This window comes from Bactrocera dorsalis, chromosome 2 (genome assembly GCF_023373825.1).
Source record: "Bactrocera dorsalis isolate Fly_Bdor chromosome 2, ASM2337382v1, whole genome shotgun sequence".
Lineage (NCBI taxonomy): Eukaryota > Metazoa > Arthropoda > Insecta > Diptera > Tephritidae > Bactrocera > Bactrocera dorsalis.
Window position 1 is genome coordinate 65,233,061 of NC_064304.1, and position 19,043 is coordinate 65,252,103.

The 19,043-nt window shown below is 37.3% G+C and overlaps 2 protein-coding genes across 3 annotated transcripts in view; one reads left to right on the plus strand and one right to left on the minus strand.

The window, feature by feature from the left end:
- LOC105233125 (endothelin-converting enzyme 2) overlaps positions 1–332 on the minus strand; it is a 789,700-nt gene extending 789,368 nt beyond the window's left edge. For both annotated transcript variants that reach the window (XM_049449935.1, XM_049449934.1), the window contains exon 1: positions 147–332. The gene's annotated coding sequence lies outside the window, so the exon portion shown is untranslated. The remainder of the gene's footprint in view (positions 1–146) is intronic.
- Positions 333–16,965: 16,633 nt separating this feature from the next.
- Positions 16,966–18,768, plus strand: LOC115066192 (uncharacterized). Its single transcript, XM_049447019.1, has one exon. It carries the CDS (start codon positions 17,185–17,187, stop codon positions 18,766–18,768), a length of 1,584 nt encoding a protein of 527 aa, XP_049302976.1. The 5' UTR covers positions 16,966–17,184.
- The last annotated feature ends 275 nt before the right edge of the window (positions 18,769–19,043 follow it).

Consider the following 19,043-nt stretch of genomic DNA (forward strand, 5'->3'; position numbering starts at 1 on the left):
GTCGTTATAAGATTCGCATTATTTTTCGAGCATATATATTTCGTAAGGCGGACATACTGTCCGATCCAATTGTGACTCATCTGCATCTTGACGTTGTCTGTACTTCAGCACACAAAATTCTTACTCGCAGACTCTTTATCGAATACCTTTTGCCGTGCAATTGCAATTATCTTCTATTGAACCAACGCGATTGATAAACTGTATATTGTATATTACGTCTTAAGTTATTTTAGAATTTGAAAATATAAAGCGCAATTTTTATAATTCTTTAATTTGTAGTTTCAAAAGAGTGTTGTATCAAATAAACTAAGAACCACTGCGCATATGTATAATTACACTATTATAGTGAACATATTTTTGTGGAAAGCATTCATTTACAACACTAATATACGATGAAGCAGTTTCCAAAGCTCGTTGTTAACTGCTTTTATCAAGTAGAAGAGCTTTCAATGCTTAACATGTAAACACTTTTGTTAACCCTGTGTCTATTAACACAGTTCATATTTTTTATTCACCTAACTTTCCACTTCTAAGGCGTGAACCATGCAGTGGCAGCTTATCTGACCCAACTATTATTATTATTTTAAATAAATTAGTATATTTTTATACCCTGAACAGGGTATATTAAGTTTGCCACGAAGTTTGTAACACCCAGGAGGAAGCGTCGGAGACCCTATAAAGTATATGTATATACAAGTATAAATGATCAGTATGTTGAGCTGAGTCGATTTAGCCATGCCCGTCTGTCTGTATACTATATATACGAACTACTCCCTCAGTTTTTAAGATATCGTTTTGAAAATTTGCAAACGTCATTTTCTCTTCAACAAGCTGCGGTTAATTATAGTATATAGCTTCCATACAAACTGAACACATAGTTACCAAAAGAAATTCACCTGTGAAGGGTATATTAGCTTCTTTGCAGCCGAAGTTAACGTTTTTTTTAACTAAAAACACATGTTGTTTAGTGGATATCAATGGAATAACAAAGCGCTTAAATTTTATTAAATTAACAAAAGGTTTCACAATTATTCAACTTAAAAGAAAAATACTGATATTTTCAAAGTCACGGCTTATTTGAGACAGTGCATTTAATGCACAGCTTCTATTCCAAGAAGCTTTGCCAAACGGTTCTTGTTTTGTTTAATAGAATTTTTACTTTTGATTGAATTTTGTCAAGAATGCACGTGTTACAACCATCGGAAAGCATATAACGATCGAACAACGAGAATTGGTCCATAATCACAAAAACTCTCGGCAAGAAATTTTAAAAATTGTACATATAGCAGATGATACTGTGAAAGCCATCATCTACAGATTCGTTTTTGAAAACTGCATAGAAAAAGAGCAGAATAAGGTTTTTTATGATACTGATAAACGTTATATTGTGCAAAAAATTAAAAAAAGACCCAAGATTTTCGGCCGTAAAACTAGCCAGAGCGATGTAGGACATAACCGGCAAAACATTTTGTATGAAAACCATCCGATGAGTTTTAGAAGAACATGATTTTTATGGCTGAGTTACTCACAAGAAGCCGCTCATTAATAAAAAATAGAGACAACCGCTTGATGTTCTCAAAGGAACACATAAAAAAAGGATCCAGGATTCTGAAATGATGTTACTTTTGCTGATGAGTCCAAATTCAATATTTTTGGGACGTTCGTATGTGTGAAAGAAGCCCAATACAGAGCTTCAACCAAGACAGGCACCAAAAGCCGACTCTGAAGCATGGCGGTGGCTATGTAATGGTGTGGGCCTGTATGTCGGATGTAGGTGTTGGAAGGCTCCGGTTCATAGAGTCAACAATAAACAAAATGCTTTATTTAAATATCCTGAAGGATAATTTGATTCAAAGCGCCAAGGATATAGGAGTAAAGGACAATTTTACCAAGACAACGATCCCAAACATACTTCGGGTATAGTTCAAACTTGGCTAATTTACAATTGTCCCTATGTGAAGAAACCACGGCACAATCATCCGACCTAAATTTCATTGAAAACCTCTGGTCCATTTTGGATATCAATATTCGGAAACGACAGATCTCTAACAAAAATACCTCCAAAAACCAAAAAAAAGGTGGTGGAATCTATGCCAAAGCGCCTAAAAACGGTCATACTTGTAGACTAGAAGGGGCGTCACACAAAATATTAAAATTTTGTTAATCTTTTGTTATAGGCTGTGACATTTAGAATATCAGTATTTTTCTTTAATTATAATTGGGGTACTCACAACACGTCGTAAAGCATCGTAAAATCGTAAAATTATAAATTTTTACACTTGTTTAAAAAAATTGTTGTGTATGTTTTCGAATCGTTATAACTTATAACTTTATGAGACTATGTAAAAACCCTAAATAATTATGAAACCCTTTGTTCATATAATAAAATTTAAGCGCTCTGTTATTCCTTTAATATCCACTAAAAAACATGCGTTCTCATTTTTTCCCTATCTTTTTTAGTTAAAAAGTTATACTCATTTAGTTTTGTAAATATAAGGAGGGTCAAATAAGTGACTTGCGGCTTATGCTATATTTAGCAGTCGCTATAAGATTCGCATTATTTTTTCAGCATACATATAAATTTTGTGACTCATCTGCATCTTGACGTTTTCTGTACTTCAGCGCACAAAATTCTTACTCGCAGACTCTTTATCGAATACCCTTTGCCGTGCAATTGAAATTAGCTTCTATTGAACCAACGCGATTAATAAATTGTATATTGTATATTACGTCTTAAATTATTTTAGAATTTGAAAATGTAAAGCGCAATTTTTATAATTCTTTAATTTGTAGTTTCAAAAGAGTGTTGTATCAAATAAACTAAGAACCACTGCGCATATGTATAATTACACTATTATAGTGAACATATTTTTGTGGAAAGTATTCGTTTACAACACTAATATACGATGAAGCAGTTTCCAAAGCTCGTTGTTAAGTGCTTTTATCAAGTAGTAGAGCTTTCAATGCATAAAAATTATTATATTTATGTGCCGTCATTATTATGAAATAGGTAAAATTAACTAAGAGAAACTCTAAAATCAGAGAACGTATATTTATAGAGAAGGTTCACGATATCAAAAATTTAGGGATATTTCAATTTTGGGATATTTACTGTTTTGGATGACCACAGAAAATTATTAGCGCATTTCACCACTTAACATCAGAGGCACGACAATAACAGAACTGAGTAGTTGGTAGACCCAATGGGAAAAAATATCTTAATTTCAATGTTTAGAAATGTACGCTCACAGATTCGTATATTTACAATGCGCAAACGACTGCATATAATTTATATATGTACATACATATGTATGTATGTATATTTTCTATATACATATTTTATATCAAAGCACAGAAGCATGTATGTACGTACAAATTGATCAATTTCATGATGAATTCCTTAAAATCTTTGGAAATATATAATAAAGTCATACATGCATTGTTACCTATGTATGTATGTAAATCTTTAATTAATGTAGGTTCGATAAGATATATACATACATACATATTTACGAGGGCTGTCCGATAAATAACCGACATAACCATGATGCACGCGACTTTTTCAAAATTTTTTTTTTTATTTTTCTACATAGTCTCCTTGTAACTCCACACATTTCTCCCAGCGATGCTCCCATCTCTCCCACCCTTCCAAATAGTACTTGGCGTCTTTGTCTGCAAAATACGAGTTCACGAAAGAGATTGCCTCCTCATTTGACGAAAATCTCTGGACGCCGAGCGCAGTTTTAAGTTGAGGAAACAAAAAAAAGTCGCTTGGTGCTAGATGGAATAAGGTGGATGGAGCAGTTCGAACCGCAATTCGTGGATTTTCGCCATGGCGACTGTTGAGGTGTGAGATGGTGCGTTGTCTTGGTGGAACAAGACTTTCTTTTTTTGCAAATGTGGCCGATTTTTCGAAATTTCTTCCTTTAGCTTGTCCAATAATGATGCGTAGTATGCTCCTGTTATAGTTTTTCCTTTTTCAAGATAGTCGATAAAAATAATTCCATGGCTGTCCCAAAAAACACTCGCCATCACTTTCCCAGCCGAATACACAGCTTTAGGTTTTTTTGGGGCTGGTTCCCCCTTTTCAATCCACTGTTTAGATTGGTTTTTTGTTTCGGGCGTATAATGATGAATCCAAGTTTCGTCTACAGTTATCAATCGGCGCTAAAACTCGGTCTTATTGCCTCTAAACTGAGCCAACAGAGCGCTGGAAATGTTCATGCGCGCACGTTTGTGGTCTAGCGTAAGCAAACGCGGCACCCAACGCGCGGACAGCTTTCTCATGCCCAAATCTTGGTTTAATATGTGACAAACAGTTTCTTTTGACATCTTCATAATCCCAGCTATTTCCCTAACTTTAATCCGGCGGTCGTCTAGTACCAATTGATGAACTTTAGCGATGTTATCGTTAGTGGTTACAGTTTTTGGACGCCCAGGACGTTCATCATCTTCCAAGCTCCTGCGACCACGTTTAAATTCAGCTGCCCAAAATTTTACGGTGGTAAACCGGTGGTGCAGAGTCACCATACACAGAGTCCAACTCATCTTTGATTTGTGAAGGCGTATTGCCTCTCAAAAATAAAAATTTAATTACAGCTCGATATTCAATTTTTTCCATTTTGGGGAAATCACCGAAATAGACTCACAAAAACGACTGTCAACAGATAATTGCGCAAGATAAATTTCTGAAATATTGGCGAGTAGCTATTATAATATGCACAATTTGAAGTAGAAACTTTTTTTTCAGATGTGCCGCTAGCTTCACGTTGAGGTCGGTTATTTATCGGACAGCCCTCGTATTTACAGGTCAGGTCTTTAAAAGTTTTCATAACTTGTTAAAAGACCAAGCCAAACGTGACTGTGTGCACGTTAAGCTTGTGTTGGTTATTCTAGCGTCAACTGATCGCAAAATTCTGCTTTGCTTGCCTACGAAGTTGAATACAGTTGCACAATCGTGCTTTCACGGACACTTGTCGCGACATGTTGGTGTGAGGTGTCTGGCACTGCCCGTGCGCTATTGTGCGCATAGGCCGTGGACAACGCTGATGTAAACATAAAGAAACATACGCATAATGTTTGTAAATTTGTCTACCCACAACTTTGTATGTAAATGTGTACAATTATTGCTTCATGCGAAATCTTCGTTTCACGGGCACATTTGTATGTTTACGAAAGCAAATGTGAGCCACATACATATGTATGTACATACATTCATAATAACAAGTGTCGCACGCATTTTTCGCATCTCCCTTGTCAATGGACGAAACTCAAAGAGTCACGCCCGGAACACATAGAGCGGGGCAGACTGCAAGCGACATCTGTCAAATATTAAAATGCACACGTTCTTATGGACACAGTTATGTAGTTGTGCAGCTGTCTAAATAACTGTGTCCTTAAGAATGTGTGTATTTCAATATCAGATTCAGATGGCGCTTGCAGTCTGTCGCGTTCTATGTGTTCAGCACATCAATCTGTCGAAGCACTGACGCGACGAGACGCGAAAGAAACTAACAAACGATCGCCGATTGTTACCGCTTCCCTTGCCGCTGTAACAGCTTCGGCATCCAACGTGCGTAAATATGTATGCATATGTATGAACTTGCTTACATATCGACGCTGATTTTTGCGAGCTACGGAAAAATATTTTAGAATTGAATATTATAAATCGACAACTCCGTTGTTGCCACTTTTCTGACTTCTTTCTGTGAAGAAGCATCAGAAAGTTGTTCAATTTATGATTTTTAGCTTTTGCCATCGTCGCGAAAAGACGCTTGTTGGCAAAGGCATACTCGGGGAGATGTTACGGCGTCTGTTTATATGAATGAAGCGAGGTCGCTTGCGGCATATGCCCCTGCGTTAAGAATGAAATCGTTTTTGTTGTAAAATTTACTACATTTAGGCTTCGCAAAATTCGGCTGCCATATTGACTTGTGACGCTGCTGATGCTACATTAGACGATTGTTGTGTTTGAATTATTGAACAATATTTGTACTTTTTGCGGGTGACATATCTACATATGAATTCATATAAGTATGTATGTTGTGTATGCATTATTTGTGTGGGAATGTCATACGCACATATTTACTTGTGTACGCATATTTGAATGTTGGTGTGTATATACATTATTTGTTCAGCAATGTCGTACACATATGCATATGTATGTACATATCGAGCAGTGCGCGCACACTTTTTACTGATAAATGATATTAGGATTTGAATTTGAATTCTACCTACATAAGTATGTATATATGTATGTAACTATGTGCTAATATCTAGATGCATATGAAAATTTAAATGATGAAATGTGATTTACATATGATATTGTTGTAATATATAATATTAAGTGTTTTAGGGTATCTCTTATACATGCATATGTACATATATAGCATATGTATGTATATACAACCATATTCATACATATTTATATGAAATTATATAATATTATCAAACATTATAAATATTTAATAAATAACTATTATTCGCACATTAACTACAAATATAGTTTTGAAAATAGCATAATTTTATTAGAATGTTAGCAGTTTTGCATGCATTCGGAAAAATATGCAAAATGATAATCATATCAATTAATATGATTGCATGTAAACGTATATAATTATATCCAAAAGACTAACATACATACGTCTGTAATAAGAATGTAGTTATATTTCTGAGCATAATTTTCATTGAATGCTCTGCTCTGTTCACGCGCCACTGTTAAAGTTTCTCCTTCTTAGCCAGCTGTGGTGAAATGCACCCATCGCATTTTGTTAGCTTTTGACTGTTCACACGCTTGTCCGTTGTTGGACCTTCTCTGTAAATATACGTTCTCTGCTAAAATAACATGTAAATTGCAAACCAACACACACTTTTGTTAACCCTTTGTCTGTCAACATAAATATTTTTTATTCACCTAACTTCTGCGATGATATTTTTGTTTCTATTGCATGAACCATATGTGATGCATAGAACTTTTTACATACATATGTATGTAACTATAAACTATTTAGGTAGGTAGGTAGGAGTGCTGCCCTCATGGGCTCAACTGCACTGTCGTACATACAGTGGCGGACAAAAGTCTACATACACCCCCTGTTTTCTTCGATGTGAGAGTACAAAAACTTCTTAGAAAAATGTGTTGATGCAGTTTTATTCTAATCTTGGGGGGATAAACTGCCAATTGATGCCTTGGGGAGCATATTTTTGTATAATGTCAGGTGAGACTTCTTTCATAAAATCCACAAATTGTTTCTCTGTGGCTCATTGAGCTCCGATAAATGTTTTACCATTATCGCTCATGATTTTGGATGGAAAGCCACGTCGTCCGACGAAGCGAGCAAATGCCGCGAGGAATGCCTCCTTTGTCAGATTGGAACATAGCTCAAGGTGTACTGCTTTTGTTGTAAAACAGACAAAGACAGCCACATAGCCTTTCATCAGGGTGGGAGACCTTAGCATGGACGCCTTTATTTGAAAAGGGCCAGCAAAGTCGACACCTGTAGTGGTGAAAGGCAGAACAAAGTTACAGCGTTCCGGTGGAAGTGCTGCCATAATCTGCGTTCTCATTTTCTGCTTGTGCATAGTGCAGACCTTGCACGTGAAAATGCACTTCTTGATTTGGGGCTTAAGGCGGGGAGCATAATACTCTTGGCGTACCATATGTTGCATGAGGCGATGTTCGGCGTGTAACATGAGTATATGGATATAATTGATGAATAATGTGGCAAATGAGGATTTCTCTGGTATTATTATGGGATGGCGTTCGTTATACGTAAGGCTGGAATTAGCAAGCCGGCCGTTTGCACGAAGCAGACCTTTCGTGTCTATAAATGGGTTTAGTACTAAGAGTGAGCTCTTTTTGTCAATTGGCTTCGATTCTCTTAGTAACCCTAGGTCGCGGCTGAAGTAGCGCGTTTGGGTTGATGCGATAAGAGTGACCTTCGCTTTTTGTAAGTCTTGGTGCGTCAATGTATCGCATTGGGGGCAAGTTGCTCCCTTTACCTTAAGTTTGAGCCGCTCTACGAATTTGAGAATATAGGCGACTACTCTGAGGGCTCGTGGGAACGATGAAAATCGTTCAAGGATGTCAGCATCATCCATTGTTGTGTGATAAGTGGCGATTTTTCGACTTTCTGGGGCAATTATGTTGCGCATTGGCGATTGTGGCCAAGAATCGGGATATTCTATTAACCATCGAGGGCCATTCCTCCAGAGGGTGGTGGTGGCGAGATGAAGGGGTTTGCACCCTCTTGTCCCAAGATCGGCAGGATTGTCAGCACTGGCTACGTGGCGCCAAGTGGCTGATCCTACTAGATCAAGTATTTGAGACGTTTGGTTAGAAATATATGTTTTCCACGCGTGTGGTGGTTTTTCTAACCAGGCTAGAACTATTTCGGAATCGGACCAGAGGTATAATTTATATTTTGCCATGTTTAAGTGGGTCTGCACCATGGAGACGAGCTTTGCTAGTAGCAGAGCGCCACAGAGTTCAAGTCGTGGTAGACTTATGGTTTTTAGAGGCGCAACTTTTGCTTTTGCCACTAGTAGGTGGCTTGTAGTTGCAATATCGCTTTGGGTGCGCACATATATAGTGGCACAATATGCCTTTTCAGAGGCGTCGCAGAAGCCGTGTAGTTCCACCTTGTATTCGGGGGAATAGTTTACCCACCGTGGAATTTGTATCTGCGAAATGTCTTTTAGGTTATTAGCAAACTGGGACCATCTTTCTAAGCGAAGAGGTTTCACTTGTTCGTCCCAGTCAGTTCCGTCTAGCCATAATTCTTGAACCAGGATTTTCGCTTGTATCATAATTGACGAAAGCCATCCTGCGGGGTCGAAAAGTGTTGCCACAGAGGAGAGAATTTGGCGTTTTGTAATGGCGGATAATGCGGATATGGACTCAGTCGTGTATGAAAACTGGTCCGATATCGCATTCCATTGAATGCCCAGTGTTTTTGTTGTACTTTCCTTTTCGAATATAAGGAAATTAGTAGTCAACAAATTGTCGTTTGGTATATTTTTCAAGATATTTGGGTGATTAGCTGTGATCTTTTTTAGGGGAAACCCTGCGGTGTTGAGGGCCTTTATCACTTGTGATAAGGACTCGTATGCTTGTGAGAGGCTGTAGCTCCCAGACAAGATATCGTCTACATACGTCTGTGTTTTTAACACTTGTGTTGCCAGAGGAAATTCTGACTTTGTGATTCCTGCCAGTTCGTGGAGTGTACGAATGGCTAAGTATGGAGCACAGTTTAAGCCAAAGGTTACTGTTTTTAATTTAAAGTCGCGTAGTGGACTATTGGCAGATTTTCGGAAAATAATAGTTGCGGTAAGACAATAGCATTTGCTTGAATGCGCTTATCCGCTTGGGGGGAAATTAGGGTAATGGGGCATATTTTGTTAGAGTTTTGTACTACTCTTCCGCCCATTCCCGTAATTTCATAGTTGGCATGTTTTGTTGGCAATTTCAATTTATTTTGGGCCTTAGACGCTATAAAGGATCGTTGGGAGCCTTGGTCTATTAAGGCTCTCAGTTTGAACAGTTCTCCTCGATGTTCGATGGAGACCCACTGCTGTGGGTTGCTGTTGCAACTAAACCCGTGGCTTTTTTTGAAAAAGCGCTACTTTGAGATGAGTTGGGAAAGTTGTTTATGTGCAACATAGAATGATGCCTTTTGTGGCAATATACGCAGTTAAATTTGTCTTCGCAATTATTGACATTGTGTGAGTGGGACAAGCAGTTTGTGCAGAGTCTTTTTGACCTGACAAAGTTGTTCCTTTCATTCACATTCAATTTTTTAAATTTTTCGCAAGCTTTTAGCTTATGCCCTCCTGTACAAAGTTCGCATGACGTGGATTTATTTTGTTCAGAAGAGAACGCTTGTGTTTTGAAAAAGCTTCTGTTTAAATTGTTGTTGTTATTGACTTGGGGTCTATTGAAGCTTCTGTTTAGGTCGGGTTGAACGTTTTTAGTTCTGACTGTTTTTTTATCTACCCTTTCTGCAATTTCATATTGGGCAGTTAAGAAATCTTTCATTTGCTGCCACGTTGGGCAGTCTCTTCTTGATGAGAGCGATTGCTCCATAGAAGTAATGATTTTTCTGGTAATGCTGCGGTGCATATGTTTACCAGAATAGGGTCCCAACTGTCTGTGGGAACATTTTGTGTCGTTAGAACCGACAAACAATTTGAAACAGTGGATTCTAATTTTATGAATTCTTCACTTGTTTCTTTTTGAATTTTCGGCAAGTTCATGAGTATGGTTACTTGCTTGTCAACCAATATTCTTTTGTTTTTATATCTGGCTTTCAGAGCTTCCCAAGCCAAACTGAAATTGTCATCACTTAATGCGAACTGTTTTACTATTACGCCTGCTTGACCTTTTGTTTTGTATCGGAGATGATACAATTTTTGCGCTTGCGATAGTTTTGGATGGTTTATGTACACGGCAGTAAACTTGTCCCGGAAGGACGGCCATTGTTCATAACCTTCAAGGAATATTTCTGTATCGCACGCTGGCACTTTGAGATAAATGCCTGTTGCCTCTTGGGCTTGCAATTGTGGTAACTCTACTCTACTGTGGGGAGTAGGTGCAATTGACTTTATAAGTTTCAGTTGATCTGCGATCATAATTTTTGTGTCTTCATACTGGTCTAAGCAGTTTTCAAATTTGGCGTATGTAGGAGATTTAAAGTTTTCTGGTAGATCTGAATCGTCAGTATCTACAATTGCGTCATATGCAGCTTGGAGACGTGTCCAAAAATTTTCAATCGTTTGGCTTTTTATTTCTAGCGCCGATTCAGAATTGTCTTGAATCGGCAAAGAAGCAAATCGAGTGCAGTATTTTATGAGGCAGTCGCTCTCAGAAATGAATTTGGAGTATGATATGTCTTTCCCCCTCTTTTGTTTTGTAGCACCTTGCTTAGAGCGTGTAGCTTCTGCAGGTTTACATGGACTCTTATCGTCAGAAATCATTTTTGGAATTTTTAGGAATTGAGATGTTTTAGATTCTTTAGAATCTATATTCATTTAGAAAATGTAAATTTGTAAAATATTTGTGTATATTTTGTTTCAGTGTATACTGAGAACTTAATTAACCGAGAACTTTTTTAGTTAAATAAGAGTTTTTTATTTCGTATAAAAATTAATGAAATCCGCGTTTATAGTTTATATTACTCGCCGTTGTATCTACTTTTGATGGCGTTTGTGTTTATTATTATTATAATAATAATTATAATAATTATAATAATAATATTATAATATTATTATTATTATTATTATTTTTTTTTTTTTTAATGTATTGCGAGTATATATTTCGGATTTATTGGTATGCCCTCGTACTTGTGGGCCGGAAAGGGTCAATACCTTTTGTATAAAAGTATGTATGTATGTGTGCACGATATGTGCTTCGTATGCATATAAGGATGCTTAAATTATTTTAATATGAAGCAAACCTGCTTGTTTTTGTTGTGCAAATACAAGGGGTATTGCTTGAACCTGATGCCAATTTGGACTTTGAGTATATGAATATTTATGTGCATATACATATGTATATATGGTTTAATAATAACTTTTATGTATTTATATAATAATTTTTTTCTTTTTTTCTCGTTTTGTTGTTAATTCGCGTTAGCAAATTCCTTTAACGTTTATTTATTTTCCAAAATTGTATTAAATTCCCGTAATTTATTTGTAATTTATTGTGTAATTTATTGTCCTATGTATGTGGTATACACTAGGCATGCGATTTATTTAAATGCAATTTATTGTTGTAATCGCGGTACTAGTAAATGACGCAGAGAAATGATATTTGCAGGTATTTAACCCTCCATTACTAACCTTAGGGTCGAATCGACCCAGACACGCAAACTTTTTAAATTAACAAAAAATAAAGAATATTTTTTAACGCAAGTAATATGTGTAATCTAAATTTGTACATATTTAAACGTTTATAAACAATAAGAATAAGAAACATGTAAAATATTATGCATAAAAAATTGGTTTAAAAAATAGCCTGGGTCGATTAGATTACATAATTGAAAAAGTTTTGCATTAGTCATTCCAATTTTTCTTTTTAACAATCTACTTTTATATTTCAGGTTTCAAATGCACTTTATTTGAAGTCAATATCTTTAAAACTTATCATTTTATGCGGAATCTGGCTGGATAACTTTTTTTCACTTTTTTAGCTATGTTGTAATGAATACAAACTTAATTTCAATTTAAGTATATAAATTAATTTTTCAACACATCATTTTATAATTTTAACAATAAAATACTACAATATACTAAAAGACGTATTCGTTTTAGCAATTTATAAGTTTAAACGATTTTAATAGATAATACAAATGAGGGTCGATAAGACCCATGGTTAGTAACCATGCGACATGATTTGAGGTTAGTAATGCAGGGTTAACTACTGCACTCAACACACTTGTGTGACGGTATGTACATATATATATGCTCGTATGTATGTTCCTATATTTGCCTCTAATAAATTACGGTAAGTATATGTTAGTTAATTACCAAGCTAAGAAAAGTTGGTTTGCCTGTATATATGTATGTGTGTTTCGATTTATAAATCATATGTTCCGCATTTATGTTTTCTTTTATTTCTTGTTTTGTACTTTTCAATATGCCTTTTGCTTATTAGTGCAATATTACAAGTAGAGACTTGGATGCTGTTGTACTGATTCTAATTTGTTTTGTGTGATTGTGTTCACCAAGAAAAGCATACATAGGCATTAGTAATTTAAATACAAGTATGTATTTTATCAACTTTAATATCGGTCTTTTAAAGCACCGTATTAAATTTGAGTTTCCGTTTTGATGAAACTGTTTAAAGTTATAACCGAGTTATAATTTGTAAACCAGTTTTTTGTTTCTTTTTTTTTGCTAAACACACATATGTATGTACATGCATATAAGTAAGGTGGAAGCGATACACTTACCCTTACTCGCATCAAGGGAATTTTGGGTGAGTGTATTTGTTTGTGGCTTGCCCTAATGTTTATTTCCTTATTCGTTTTGTCCTCGCAGTTAGTATGCAGTTAGTATGCCTCCTATTCTCCTGTGTAAATTGTGTAAGTGGTTTTGTGTATGTTGCTTTTGCTTTTATTATCCGCGCCCGTTAGTGTGTTTTATTTAGTTTCGGGGCCGCTGTTGTTGTTGTTTTGTTTTCGTTTAGTCTTTCCTTTTTTTTTTGCGCGTTTTTGTTTGGTTCACTATATTAGATATATTATATATTCCAATTGTGTTGCACTGCACTAATACTGTATATGTAAAATTTTTTTTTATGGTTTTAGGTATTTTTCACTTTTATAGTTTTAAAATATATGTTTTAGTCACCACACTTTATTTAATTAAAATTTTGACGCCGCCCCCGCCCAATTTCTTTGCCACGTCTGTATCGGCAGAGCAATCTTTTCTTTTTCTCTTTTCGAAGTTTTTTCGAAGTTTTAATTCGCGCGCAACTAAACACTTACTAAAAAGTTGCGCGCTCTGTTCTTTTGCGACAGCCCTGCTATACAGACGTGGTAAGTGTGGTTCCAATTTGTTTATAATTAAATATTTGTATTATATGAAACATTTGGTTTTTTATTTAACATTTGTGGATACATTTGCGTCGACCGTTTCCCCACGGCCAACCACATCAACGGAACGAGCGAGCACCGTGCTCCACCACCCGAATTATCATTGGTCCTTCGAGCCGGATAACAGGTAACAAGTCGATTTTTTTATTAAAGTGAAAGTGCATAATTTGCCCGCTTTAGCAACTCGTAAGTTACAGCCAAACATATTTTGGATTTGTGCTCTGCAAGCTAAAGGCAATAGATTGGTTAATTTGTGCATAATTTATGTACAAAACCCATTGTGCTGTGTGAAGTGGAGACCAAACTTATTTTTGGCACTCTACCCACAAAAGCAAAGCACAAGATTGCAGGTAGTATTGTACTTCATTTAAGTACAACAACAAATACACCTGGCAAATGCACTATTTCACTTTGCGAAAAAACCACACTCTCTGTTATTCGAGAAAAAATTATAAATTTCTTGGACGCACAAAATCGTTTGGAGCGTCAACAATCTCTCTCGGTTTTTTGGTTTTTCTTATGGTTAATTTGAGTCTAATCGCTCAACTCTGCCTTTCCATATATTGCTCGAATAGCAATAAAGGCAAGCAGCAATAACGCAGCTGCAGTTTCCCGAGTGCAAACAAAAAAAATATACAAAATTAAAAGTGAAGTGAGTGACACCAAAAATTGGTGAAAAGTGAAGTGAGCGACGGCTAGATCGTCCAACAACAAAATCAGAGCAGCAAAGGCGAAGACCCAAAGACCAAGTAGCAAAGCAGCACAGAGAAACAGAAAACCAAACAGCGAAGAGCGAGAGCAGCAAAGGCCAAGCAACAAAGTGCGAGCGGCAAAGGCAAAGCAGCACAGACAAGCAGCACAGGCCAAGCAGTAAAGTGAAGTGAGCGACAGCAAGAAAGCCAAACAGCGAAGTGAGAGCAGCAAAGGAAGCAGCAAAGGCAGAGCAGCACAGGCCAAGCAGAAAAGTGAGAGCGGCATAGGAAAAGCAGCAAAGGCAAGGCAGCACAGCAGCCATATCAACAAACAAAAGAGTGTAGTGGTGAAATCGAAATAAAGGGTGATTTTTTAAGAGCTTGATAACTTTTTAAAAAAAAAAAACGCATAAAATTTGCAAAATCTCATCGGTTCTTTATTTGAAACGTTAGATTGGTTCATGACATTTACTTTTTGAAGATAATTTCATTTAAATGTTGACCGCGGCTGCGTCTTAGGTGGTCCATTCGGAAAGTCCAATTTTGGGCAACTTTTTCGAGCATTTCGGCCGGAATAGCCCGAATTTCTTCGGAAATGTTGTCTTCCAAAGCTGGAATAGTTGCTGGCTTATTTCTGTAGACTTTAGACTTGACGTAGCCCCACAAAAAATAGTCTAAAGGCGTTAAATCGCATGATCTTGGTGGCCAACTTACGGGTCCATTTCTTGAGATGAATTGTTGTCCGAAGTTTTCCCTCAAAATGGCCATAGAATCGCGAGCTGTGTGGCATGTAGCGCCATCTTGTTGAAACCACATGTCAACCAAGTTCAGTTCTTCCATTTTTGGCAACAAAAAGTTTGTTAGCATCGAACGATAGCGATCGCCATTCACCGTAACGTTGCGTCCAACAGCATCTTTGAAAAAATACGGTCCAATGATTCCACCAGCGTACAAACCACACCAAACAGTGCATTTTTCGGGATGCATGGGCAGTTCTTGAACGGCTTCTGGTTGCTCTTCACCCCAAATGCGGCAATTTTGCTTATTTACGTAGCCATTCAACCAGAAATGAGCCTCATCGCTGAACAAAATTTGTCGGACGTAAAGCGCGAAACACATTTCGAACCGAACACTGATTTTGGTAATAAAATTCAATGATTTGCAAGCGTTGCTCGTTAGTAAGTCTATTCATGATGAAATGTCAAAGCATACTGAGCATCTTTCTCTTTGACACCATGTCTGAAATCCCACGTGATCTGTCAAATACTAATGCATGAAAATCCTAACCTCAAAAAAATCACCCGTTAGTTCGAAAATAACCCAGTGCACAAAGTGCAAGTGAATAGTGGACTTAAATCAAATAAGTGCTTTTGAATTTCTATTTGTGTTTGTATTTTCATTCAAATAAAGCAACTAAACACAAATCAATTTTGTTTGTGTACATACCCAGCAAGCACTTTCAAATTAAATTTGGGATTGAACTAAATTTGCAAGTGCAAGTACAAGTGCATTGGGCCGATTACCCAACAAGCACATACTAATTACATTCGGAAAAATACTTTCAGAAATAGTTTACCAAATTTATTAATTTTTTTTTGTGCCTTCGAAAATTCACGTTTTATAAAGAAACAACGCACTGCCTACCATCTACTAATTTAGAGTCTGTCCGTGATTGGTACTATAACTTTTGAATTTTTGCAACATATTTGCAAATATTTTTTAAATCTTAATTTCAAGTTTTAGATCCGATTTTGTGCAACATTTTTGCAGTTCCGGTTCAATTTTTGAAAAAAAAATGGAATCAATCAGAGCCTTTACCACAGCTGCAGACGCTCTACTAGAGTTTGAGGAGTCTTTTACTCCAACAGCAAACAATCAAAGTGCCTACTCTCTTGAAGTTCAACAAGCTGAACTGAAATCTCTGTGGGCAGAGGTTAAGTCAGAATACAAGTTGTGTTTGACAAAAGTGGATCCTTCTGACACAAGAACAGTTGACGACATTAAACTTAAATATACAAGCTGTTACCACGCTTATGTGTGTTGCGCGGCCTTGTTGGGCGAACACATCCACGACCTCACGGGGTTCAACCAAAGCCCTACTTCCAATTCAACGGTGATTCAACCTGAACGGTTACAACAAACTGTAGAACCCGTGAGGTATTCTATCAACTTACCGCCATGTGATACCGAAATATTTCATGGCGATGTTTTACAATGGCCCTCATTTAGGGATTTATTTGCCGCTATATATGGGAATAACCCCAGGCTATCTCCGGTAGAAAAGTTATTCCATCTGAACCAAAAAACGCGAGGTGAGGCAAAAGATATCGTTTCGAAAGCGCCACTGACGAATGACGGATTCGCATTGGCTTGGAACAATTTGTTGTGTAGGTATGAAACCAAGCGAGTGCTTGTCAACACACAATTAAATTTACTATTCAAGCTTCCGCACATCTCTACAGAATCTGAGACCGAACTCAGAAATTTACAGCGGGAGATTAATAGCTGCATTTCAGCTTTACAAATACATGGCACCAATACAGATAGCTGGGATGCCATATTCACGTATTTGTGTTCTATCCGACTGCCGGACTATACGCTGTCGCTTTGGGAACAATCTCTGGATTCGGATGCAGAGATCCCAAAATGGGTTGAGTTAGACAAGTTTCGTGGAAGAACAATATTGTGACAAGTTATATTCAGAAACTACCATTAGAAACAAAGAAGGGCGTTACATTGTTTCACTCCCATTTAAAGTTTTTCCAGTAGAAACTAATTTTGGAGCATCTCGCCATATTGCGTTCAAACAATACTTGAGAAGTGAGAAATCTCTCAATAAACAACCTCTCGTTAAGGAAGAATACCGAAAGGTCTTGAGGGAGTACATAGACTTAGGTCATATGCAACGAATTCCACACAATATAGCAGAAAATCCGTACAAAAGTTACTATCTTCCTCACCACGCCGTTTACAAACCTGAAAGTAAAACCTCTAAGCTTAGAGTCGTTTTCAATGCTTCATGTCCCACATCCAATGGTGTAAGTTTAAATGACATTTTGTACACCGGTCCAGCACTCCAAGCTGATCTTACTATTATGATCACCAAATGGCGACTTTTTAGATTTGTGTTCAATGCTGATATTGAAAAAATGTATCGTCAAATTTTGGTCAATTCTAAGCATACATCTTATCAAAGAATCCTCTTTAAGGATTCTTTGGACGGGGAGGTCAATGAGTTTCAATTAAACAGAGTCACTTTCGGGCTCAATTGTGCTCCGTATCTAGCAATCCGTACACTGATGGAACTAGCTGAAGATTCAAAATCAGCGTTCCCCTTAGCTGCGAAAATAATAAAAGCTAATACGTACGTAGACGACGTCTTATCTGGTGCTCATGAAATCTCCACTGCAATTGATTCAAGAGACCAGTTGATTAAATTATTAGCCTCAGCCGGCTTCCCATTAAGAAAGTGGACATCGAACTGCAAGAAGATTCTGAGGGGCATACCTAACGATCATCTTTTGACCACAGATTTTCTGGAATTCGACAGCAGTAGCGAAGCCAAAACATTGGGAATTAGATGGAACGCGAGATCGGATAACTTTTACTTTTCCACTAAGCCGCTGGACAACAAAGACTCTTTCACTAAAAGAGAAGTTTTGTCTATGATAGCTAAATTGTTCGACCCAGCAGGATGGTTAAGTCCAGTAATCATCGTTGCTAAAATCTTAATGCAGGACATTTGGTTGGAAAAAACCGATTGGGACGAAGCTTTGACTTCCAAATCTCTCAAGCAGTGGAAGACATTTTTAGAAAATTACCCACACATAAACAATATTAGGATCCCGCGATGGGTATGTTATACACCGAGCTGTCAAGTACAGTTCCATGGATTCTGCGATGCCTCAGAAAAGGCGTACGGCGCAGCCATCTATTTACGCGTGCAGGTAAACGACCACGAGATTAAAACGGGCTTGCTTTTAGCAAAAACAAAGGTCGCTCCTGTTAAAACCATCTCAATACCGAGATTAGAACTATCTGGTGCTCTTTTATTAGCTAAAATGGTTGAATATCTTCAACCCAAATTGGACATTGTACATCAAGGGATATATTTATGGACTGACTCCACCATTGTTCTCGCATGGCTACGTAAGCCACCGTGTTCGTGGTCAACCTTCGTCGCGAATCGATTGTCAAAGATTTGCGAGCATACTCAAATTGGAAACTGGAGGCATGTCAACTCCGAAGATAACCCCGCCGACCTGGCCAGCAGAGGAATATCTCCTCAAGATTTACAACCAAACGATCTTTGGTGGTGTGGTCCCAAGTGGTTAAAACATCAACCATCCGAGTGGCCAAACCAGAATTATGCAGTAGACGTTGATACTACTCTCTCAAGAGCATTCGTGTACATCATAGATCAGTTATTGAGACCGAAGATGTTTTGGAACGTTTTTCCGAATTTTCAAGAGCACTCCGCGTAATTTCTCGAGTCTTCAGATTCTACAACAAAATTCATCCAGGATACAAAACTCCTACACCGTCTGCAACGCTCACTTCTGATGAAGTTAAATTTGTCAAACACCGACTTATTCAGTTAACTCAGAAGGCACATTTTGCTTCTGAGTACTCAGATTTAACTAAGAATCTTCCCATCAATAGTAAATCTTCGATTCTATCATTAAATCCATTTGTTGATACTAACGGAATCATAAGAGTGGGCGGACGTTTAAACAACGCTCCCTCCCTCAGCTTCGAC